General features: G+C 42.0%; 1 protein-coding gene across 5 annotated transcripts in view; it reads left to right on the top strand.

Moving 5' to 3' along the window:
- ATP7B (ATPase copper transporting beta) overlaps positions 1-7,900 on the top strand; it is a 43,746-nt gene extending 35,846 nt beyond the window's left edge. For all 5 annotated transcript variants that reach the window (XM_038147794.1, XM_038147811.1, XM_038147803.1 and 2 more), the window contains 4 exons: positions 622-825; positions 936-1,053; positions 1,816-1,918; positions 3,853-7,900. In XM_038147794.1, coding sequence (XP_038003722.1) covers positions 622-825; positions 936-1,053; positions 1,816-1,918; positions 3,853-4,117 — 690 coding nt within the window. In that variant the 3' untranslated portion in view covers positions 4,118-7,900. The remainder of the gene's footprint in view (positions 1-621; positions 826-935; positions 1,054-1,815; positions 1,919-3,852) is intronic.
- Positions 7,901-10,040: the final 2,140 nt, after the last annotated feature.

Consider the following 10,040-nt stretch of genomic DNA (forward strand, 5'->3'; position numbering starts at 1 on the left):
TTGTGTGTTGCATTATCTGCTTGAAGGCTCTGCAGAGGGATCTAAACAGCCTGGATTGATGTGCTCTGAGGCCAGTTGTGTGAGGTTCAAGAAGGTGAAGTGCCAGATCCTGCACCTGAGTCACAACAAACCCTGCAGCACTGCAGGCTGGGGGCAGAGTGGCTGAAAAGCTGCTCAGCAGAAAAGGGCCTGGGGGTGCTGCTTGACTGTAGCTGAACATGAGCCAGCTGTGCCCAGCTGGTCAAGAAGACCAATGGCATCCTGGCCTGTATCAGCAATAGAGTGGTCAGCAGGACCAAGGGAAGTGGTGGAGTCACCACCCCTGAAGGTATTTCAAAGACAAATCTTTATTGCTGGGACAATGGAGCTCCAGAAGCCATGCAGGGCATGATGTGAAGGGCAGAGTATGCAGCATCTCTGCAGTAGGAAGGTGCTGTTATCAATCCTGTTCTTATGCCAAAGGTGTGTTGCTCTTCAGTTTTCTGTGTACCTTGCAAGTGTTGCCTTCACCAGAATCAGCTTGGTTGATATTCCTGTTTTCCCTTCATCTGGAACAGCAAAGGGCTCTTCCTTCCAGCATGAAGCCTGTCACCAACATGGGGTGTCTTTCTTTGTACGTAGGTTGGGATCAAAAAAGTCTTTGCGGAGGTTCTTCCTTCTCACAAGGTTGCGAAAGTCCAGGAGCTCCAAAATGGGAAGAAGAAGGTTGCAATGGTTGGTGATGGAGTCAACGATTCCCCTGCACTAGCCAAGGCCGATGTTGGAATTGCAATTGGAACAGGCACCGATGTTGCCATTGAAGCTGCAGATGTTGTTCTTATCCGAGTGAGCACTACAGTTTTGGCCTGTCCTCTTTTATCAGTCACACTCCTCATTTTGGTTTAATTTTCTGAAAACTGCATGTGGAAAACTTTCAGTGCTCTTCTGTCTTGCAGAATGATTTGCTGGATGTAGTTGCCAGTATTCACTTATCCAAGAGAACAGTTCGAAGAATACGAATAAATCTGATTCTTGCCTTAATTTATAATCTGCTTGGAATACCCATAGCAGCAGGTATGTGACTGCAAGAGCTCAGCTTGTCAAAGACAGCAGCACAGTTTCTCTGTGGTGCCTCTTATAGGATTGATTACCTTCTCAAGGAACCAAACACAGGTTCCTAGATTATTTAAAACTTGGTAGAAGGAGGGTGAAATCAATATGTTCTTTTTTTTTCCTTTTGCTTGCCTCTTAGGAATAAATACTTCTAGATGAAATTAAAACTACGCTCTTACTTCATATAACAGTATTTGGGGATTAGTTCCTGTACATTCAAACCAAGCTCTAATCAGATGTGCCATCCCACTTTTGGGTGGTCCCTCTTTTATTTGCCCTGAATCCCACATTTTCTCTCCTACTGCTTGTATTCTTTATGCCTCTCACAGACATTTTCTCATGCTCTAAATTCCTACTTAAAACTTACTTCAAGTATTCCTTGTTTTGTTTATGAGTAACTTCTCCCTCCTTTTCCTGTACTACTGCCATATCTTTCTGTTGCCTTTGCTGTGTTTCATATGTGCAGAATATCTGGAAGGGACAAATAGTCTTGCCCCGTGGCTGCAGTCTTGTACCTGTATTGGTGCAAAGGCCATCCCTTGCAATGGAAGGGACGTGTTTAGTAATGAGTGAGTAAACACATATATTGATCTAGTTGTGTTTCTGGAGGTCTCAGCAGGTTGTGTTGTAGAACTGCTGATCTGTTTGATGATATGCAAAGGTGGAAATGCCCCTGCTGGGATGAGCAGCTCTGGCTCATGTCCATATGTTTTTTTTTGCTAGGTGTGTTCATGCCTGTTGGCCTCGTACTTCAGCCTTGGATGGGGTCAGCTGCAATGGCAGCTTCTTCTGTGTCTGTCCTGCTGTCTTCACTGCAGCTGAAATGGCAAGTTGTCTTGTGTTTATCTGCTGGGAAGCTGTGGCAGTACTGAGGCTGGGACTCAAGTGAGACACCCCTTTGGGCTTTCTACATCTAAAAGTACCTGAAAGTCCATCAACTTGGGGTTGCTCTGTCTACTCCTTGGCTCCAAAACAGACAGGTGTCACTATTATGAACCCACCTGGATTAAGACAGTATGCAGTATGCTTTAACTAGCAGCTGAAAGTGTGACTGGATGTCACCTGGGCCCATGTGATGGAGATCTAGTTCAATACCAAGTAAAGTAATGGTCAGGAGGTTTTGCTGTGAATATCAAGTGAACAACTAGTTTGAAAGATAATTCTCCATAATGTAACAAGAGATTTTTGAAAAAAAAATATTTGTACCTGTTTGGTTTTCATTTTTGTTTATTTAAATTAGCTAGAGAGAAACAGGGAAGTGGTGTATTTATTCTTTTGCACCTTGCTGCAGATAAGGCATGTCTCTTGATTCTTTTGGAAGCAAACCAATTTCTGATCTGCAACAAGATTTTTCAAGTTCTATTCATTTTAATGCTACATTTTTTGGGGTACCCTTTTTGGCAGTTACAGTGGACCTGTTCTGAACAGCATAGAAAGCAAACGCCTTTTAAGAATAAGACTTTTTATGGTGTCTGAAATTGGTCCAAACCTTCATATATTTTTACTGTAGCTGGGGTCTTCTGTACGTTACAGTATAGTACAGTACAATATAGTATAAACTAATTTTCCAAATATGGGAAATCTGTTACTACATCATGTTTCTAATCCTGCAAATGCTCAATGAGACCACAATATAAATACAAATGACATACATACTTGTCTATTAGAGAGTCAGCCCTATCACTACAGGATTTTCATCCTAAAAGGTTTCAGTGTATAGTTATCCAAAGGATGAGAAATTTCTATGAAAAGATTCCTTAATTCTCCATTTCTTTTGACCTTGTGCCAATTTCATTGAGTGTCACACACCATTTTAGGTAGATATTGAGAACCCCCTAAAATATTTGGCTTCAGACTTATGGAAGCTGTATTACAGTATACATTTTAGGACAATAATCTTTCTTGAAGCTTCAGATGAGGTGAATAGAACTTCAGGTTCCAAAGAACACAATGGTGCATATATATATGTGAAGAAGATATACTTGCCATTGAGATACTTGTAAGACATACTTGCCATTGCTGGGATTTGACTTAGTATGCATTGAATCAGAAAGTGATTTTTGTGTCATTGAGTCCATTTACCTGCAGTTGTCTTCTGTGAAGCTTCTAATAATTCAGCAAACTCATAATTTTTATTAAAGAACCTCCCTTTGATTATTGAAATGTTTTAAAGCCGTGTGACGAGTACTCTTTTACTCTTTTACTCGTGTGACGAGCTATTCTAACACTGTGCCTGAAGTGCATGGCATCATAGAGTCATCTGGGTTGGAAAAGACCTTTAAGATGATTAAGTCCAACCTTTAACCTGGCACCACCAAGTCCATGACTAAACCATATCCCTAAATGCAACAGAAGAGTGCTCAATCAATGGTATGGGGTCTTGAATGACTGAAAACTCAGACCAGAAACACTTTGAGGAGTGTTCTGCATTTCCCCATCATCCTCCCTTATCCTTCTGTGCTTGTCTTGGCTTGAGAGAATTGTCAGGCTCAAAATTCAAGTAGTAATAAAAATTATTATTCTGTAACTGATTTTTGAGACCCTTACACTCTTGGTGCCACACATTTTATATTAAATTGTTTGTGAGCTATTAGATAGGAAATTTAATTTAAACATATGTAATTAAACTATAAAGTTATTTTCTCTATATAAACACTTTCAATACATTTAGGTTATCAGAAGTTTCTGATTTGTTCTAATGCCAGATGCTTCTACACGTTGACCTCTTGTTGTTAATATCTTTTCTCTTTCGCTTCTTAGTTACAAGAAGCCAGACACAGAAAGTTACGAAGCACAAGCTCAAGGCCGCATGAAGCCACTCACTCCTTCTCAAATCAGTGTTCACATTGGAATGGACAGCAGGAGGAGGGACTCTTCCAAACCATCTCCTTGGGATCAGACAAGCCAAGTGTCCCTCTCTTCCTTGGCTTCAGACAGGCAGCCGAGACGCAATGGTTTCATTCGGGAGGAGGGGGGCAAGTGGTCATTGCTCATAAACGGAGCGGATGAGGAGCAGTACATCTAAAGCTCTGGACTCTTAGTAAAAGGGGGAAATGTTCCTTCTCCCCAATCAGGGGAGGGAGTGACTTATTTCATCAACAGCTTCAGTGTTGTAAGTGAAGTATTCCTTCAGTTCATAAGACAATTGCAACTCAGCTCAGTGTTGGGTTGTATGGATTGTGGATTTTTTTCAGGTCACCAGTTATTTCTAGTTGTGGAATTAATCTGTGCCACTATAATGAACTGGCTTGTTTGCACACGGCATTTAGTGAAATTATGTAAAATGGTAATTTGCAGAGTCTAAAAGAGTTTCTCTGTGACTCTTTGCTAGGAACCAAATTTCATACTTTTCACTCTTTCAAACTTTATTACTTCAAGACCACATGAAGCAAGAGTATTTTCAGAGCTGTCAAATATTAATTTGTTTCTAAATGAAATTAGCAATGGCATAAGGAATTCTGCGGTCAGAATTTGAATTTTTACACAGAATCCTAACTAGTCATGTCACTGTGAGAACACTTTGTATTTAGGATTCATGGCATGTCCTGGGACCAAAAATGCTTTGTTGTTTCACCTGCTTCAACTCTGAAAGATCTTTTTCAAAGATTTTCACTTGCTTTGAGGTATTGCATCCTTTTGATGCACATTTCTACTCTCTGATTTTCTCTTTTGCTCCATATGAGCTCTTTCCCCATTTTTCTTGCACAAGAGATCTTCTGTGAGTTATCATTGTGTTCACAGATATTCCTGTTTGGGACAAACTCCTTTAAGTCACCAGGAACCTTTCCATTCCAATTGAAATCCATAAAGACAGAACAGTTCCTGGTCCCATTTATCCACGATACCTTGCTGGACCCCAGGGAGCTGCTTAGAGTTGGGTAGTTGTCTGGGTAGTTGTCTGTCTCTTTACTCTGGCAGAGTGAAGAATTTATGCCAGTGTGAGCAAAGGTGGTATTTACCTCTGCTCAGGTATTTACCTGAGCAGAACTAGCACTGGTGTGACTCCAGTGTAGCTGAACAGAGGGAGATTATTGCATAACTTAACCCCAGTTTGCTGGTTGCTTAAAATGCAGCTAAAAGTTTAAATTATAAAGGTGGAAAAATGGCCTTAAAGTGGGCTTCTATTTGCCATCATATGAATAAATGACAGTACCTGAACTAAGAAAATTTGTAATTTAAATTTGTATTTATGTTTTGCATTTGTTTTAGTTCCCCTCTTTTTCAATGAGAAATCAAAGTGCTGGACAACCATTTTTTTGCTTTAACATCTTTACCAAAGCTTGCAGTAACTTCATCCCTTATGGATGTCAGATTCACCCCTTAACACTTTTTAGAGTCAGGGCAGTAGGAATCAACAGCTTTGGTGCACTGGATTCAGTTCCAGAGCGCTGTCTTGTCCAGCTGTGGGACCCTGATGTAAGCAGAGTTTTATAGTTGAATTTAGAAACTGAAAGAAGAGGAAATACTTTGCTAAACAACATGAAATAACTACTTATTTTCATTGACTGTAATATAGAGCTGTTTCTAACACGGGTTCAAATCCTGCTTCTCCTAATGTAAAAATGAAAAACAAGTCAGAGAGGAAAAGAATTGTTCTTAAAGCATTGGATGGGTCTTCCCATTTTCTCAGCAGTGTCTTAAATATAATTACAAATTAGATTTAAAACTCTATATAAGTAGAGATTACTTTCACAGCACACACACTTTTCAAACATGCCATAGGTGCATGTCCCTGTGGGAAAGAGGGTCTGAAGTTTTACTGTTCTGTATTTTCTTACCAGTCCTTACAGTAAAAATATGCTTTGGTTTAAAAAAGAAAAAAAAACCAACAAACAAATGACTGTGTCTTTTTCTTTTCCTTTTTATTTTTTAAATTTTTTTTTTATTGAGGGGTTAAGAATAAAAAGAGCATAAACAGAGATTGTTGGATTGCAGGGTACACTTGCACAAGGTTTTGTGACTGCTTTGTGATCTGTTTCAGGCAGGATATATAGGAGGGAAAAAGAGACAGTGTTGTTCATGTTGAGATAGGTGAGGTTACAAACATGTTAAAGGGTGGAAATAGGATTCAAAATCGTCTTGGGGAATTGGACAGAACCAGAAAACTTCACAAACAGAACAGAGAGGAATTAAAGGTCAACATAGCTGAAAAAGGTCAGGTAGTTGTCTGGCATTCATTTTGTCACCCATTCTAACAACACAGTGATCCTGAAAAATGAAGAGAAACTCAGAGAGGTATAAAGATTGTATCACCCATATGACAAAATACCTCATTCTGTTCTGCTCTGGAGAGGTATCAGCTGAAAAAGCAGCTCTAGTTTTATATGTCATGCCTCTTAGGAAAAACCAGTTCAGAGAAGAGCAATGAGATTTAACAGAAATCTAGAAAACATGAGAATGAAATATATGAGAATAAGAAACAGAAGCAGACTGATAGAGTTTGAGTAATTTTGCTTACAGAATACCATAAGGAAATACAAGTCTCAAGACACAAAGAGAACAATTTATTCCTTTCATCTTTTCAGTGTCTTTTATGTTCATGGGGAATAGAACAAGAAAATAATAGGCTTATTTCACCAAAGAATATTTAGATTAGTCACTAGGGAGGAACTGTGTAACAGGAAAGATTGTGGAGCACTGGAAGATGTTTCAGATGGGGGCACATCTCTTCAGATGCTCATGGCAATCAGGCACATATTTGGTGATAATGTGTAAGTCAGAGGTGAATCCTCCGTGGGGCAAGCAGCTGCCCTACAGCAGCTCCTGACCTTCTCCCCAGATGGGCTTTCTCTTATTTCTGTGAAAGTAATATGAACCAAAAAATTATTGGAGTAGAGGACTGACCACACTATCCTGCTCTCAAGAAGTGCTGAAGAACCTGACTTATTTCATACTTGAAATGAACTGGAAAGTTTTGCTCATTATATTTGCATAATGTCTTTAAATGGCTGTGAAAATTGCATAAATCATGGAATCATAGAATGGTTTGGGTTGAAGTGGTCCTTAGAATTCATCTAGTCCCACTCTCCTGCCATGGGCAGGGATACCTTCCACTAGACTGGGTTACTCAAAGCTCCATCCAGCCTGTCTTAACACTTGTGACCATGTGCTCTTGTTAAACTTGAGCTCCTGATGCACATCCAGTCTCACTGGGGGGGGTGTATGAGATGGAGCTCAGCGTTTGCATGTCTGCATGCAATGTAATTACGAATTGTCCTTGTCCCCACCGGACCCACCTGCCTGCAGCCCCCAGCAGAGTGAGGTACTGGCCTGGGACTGCTGCCTGTGCTGGCCCTACTGCAAATTAGCTGGAGGAAGGTGCCTGAGAGGATGGACTCGTGGACTCCCTAAGCTCAGTGCCTGAGGTGCCCAGCAGTGTGCCACACTTGTCCTGTTTCCTAGGACTGAGTATTTTGATGGATTAGACAGTATGGAGCAACTTTTCAAGTCCCAGTTTTGATCTTAGGTGTCAGCATTGTGCATGTTCTCTCAGCACGACTCAGTTGCTGCCTATCTGATGGTAAGTGTTGATATATCTGATGATTTACAGGGGACAACCAGTTATTTTGCTCTGGGAAAAATTAGTGAGTCCTTTGTTGTAACTTTTAAATTCTTTTTTAACGAACACAGAAGACATTGAATTAATCAGATCTTTGACTTCCATGTTATTTTTGGTGCAATAGCTCAGGAATACTGTTGTCTGTGAAGTTTCTCAGCTGTTCTTCTTCTCTTGTTATAGTTTGCCATACAATTTTTGGTGCCCTAAGTTCACAGGAAAGAAATTATTCCATTTCATTTCCTCCTCCTTTCCCCCTTTATTCAAGCAAATAAAGCTGTCTAATTTCTATCTGAGCTGATTACTACCTTTCTCTGACTAAGTATTCGTTCAACGATTATATTTTCTCTAAATGCACTTGTGTGTGAAGAAAAAGAATGAGTAGGTGGTGAAATTACACAATGGTGTGAAGGGATGTGAAATCAGATAACACTGAAATGTTGGATTTAATTTCCTCTACTAAGATGCCAACAGCAAGCCTGTTGGTTTTCAGTGGGAAATTGTTTGAGAGTCACAACAAAAGAAGTGGTGAAGTGCAAAACATCCCGCTCACATGTGAGTCTCAGACAGACATAAGCACAGGAGGAGACAGATTAACTCCTCTCCTTGTCTCGAGTTAAAAGCACCAAGGCTTTGCAGGCAAGTACAGCCCGCCCACAGGCTCTCCGTGCAATGATCTGATTTTCATGACTGATTTACCTTCATGCTTAAAATGATGATTTCTGAAGGCTCCCCTGGTGCTGCAGGCGAAGGTGAAGGGATGTGGCAGGGGAAGGTGTGTGTTGTTTTCCCCCCAGGTGGGAGGTGTGTCCCCAGGGAGGTTTGTGCTGGTCAGCGCTGAGCAGTTCTGTGCTCCGGGGGGGAGGTTTGGGTCGGGGGGCTGTGCTACTCAGCAGCCAGCACCTCACCTCGTGGGGGACCAGGAGATGTCACTGCAGCTCCAGTCCAAGCCACAGAAACCCTTTAATCTGCAAAGCATCTCAAGATATGGTTACCAGCACGGGGAAAAATGTAAAGGGATAGTTTAATTCATGTCTAAAATTTTGGTCTGACAATATTATATAGCCCAGGAAGAGATTTTAGGCTAGTGTGTGTTTGCCTTGAACTATGAATTGGTACTTTGTGTCATTCGATGCTCAAGTAAAGCCCGAGTTGCCCAGATGTGTCTGCTGAAATTGCTTTCTGTTCCTTTGACGAGCTGAGATTCAGGGAGAAAAGCTGCATTGCAGGAAGCCAAAGCAAGGTGCTTGCGTCCTCAGGACAAACCTGCACCTTGTGGTGCGAGTTTAAACTCCCCAGGGAGCTGAGGGTGCAAGACTGCTGCGTTGGTGGGGTTCTGTTTTAAGTAGACCTTCTGGGAAGTCACAGCAACCCTTGACTTTCCTGCAGGGCACCGCATCAGGCTCTGCAACATCAAGCGCTGTGTGCTGAGCCACGTGTAACCCGAGCAGGATGCAGCAGGTGACACTCTGACAGCACTCACGTCCACCACACCCAGCTCACTCCGGCAGCACCGGCAAAATTTTACTCACCAAGGCAAACCAGCCCTTGCTCTGAAGCCTGCCTGTGTGTTCCAGCCATGCAGGGAAGGGTGGGCAGTGCCAGTCTCGGAGAGTCTCTCCAGCATCCTCGCAGAAAGGGGCCTCGCTTCCAAGGGTTAATTTTATTTTAAGATACCTCTGCATTGCAGTTGCAAATCGGAGCGGCTGGGAGCAACCTGCTGAACGGGAAAGGGCTCATTAAATATATACTGTCACTGATTTCTAAGAGAGTGCAGAGACAATATAATTACAGTAATTATGTCAGAATCTTGCTGCAGAGTTGCCATTTGTGTCGGGAATTTTATCTTCTCGCTACGGCAGGAGGATTTAAAAACCTCATACATCTGCCAATATATTTGTGCCACAACTAACTTACTCAGAAGCTTTTGTTTGATCATTCTCTTTACAGACCACGGGGCTTTTTAAGTGTTTCATCATCTTAGGGATGAACAAGAGGTAGGCAAGGCGTTTGGGTAGCACGCTGCTTTCTTCATGTCCATGGGGGAGGCAAATTTGGGCTTTAAAGAGGACCTGGCCATCACTACTCTGGCCAAGGCCATGTTACAAAGGGAAAATTTAACATTGCCGCTCATAAGCTGCTGGAAAGGTGGTTTGGGTGGAAGATGCCTGGACTCACCTGCCTCTGCTGGTGTAGGTACCTACAGGTGGGAAAGGTGGGCTGACAAAATCAGTGTGTGTAAGGTGAGGTATAAGCTCTTCTCTGGACATGCTCCAGCACCTCAATGTCCTTCTTGTAGTGAGGGGCCCAGAACTGGACACAGGATTTGAGGTGTGGCTTCACCAGTGCTGAGTACAGGGGCACACTCCCTGCCCTGGTCCTGCTGGTCATG

Source organism: Motacilla alba, chromosome 1, assembly GCF_015832195.1.
Source record: "Motacilla alba alba isolate MOTALB_02 chromosome 1, Motacilla_alba_V1.0_pri, whole genome shotgun sequence".
Classification (NCBI taxonomy): domain Eukaryota; kingdom Metazoa; phylum Chordata; class Aves; order Passeriformes; family Motacillidae; genus Motacilla; species Motacilla alba.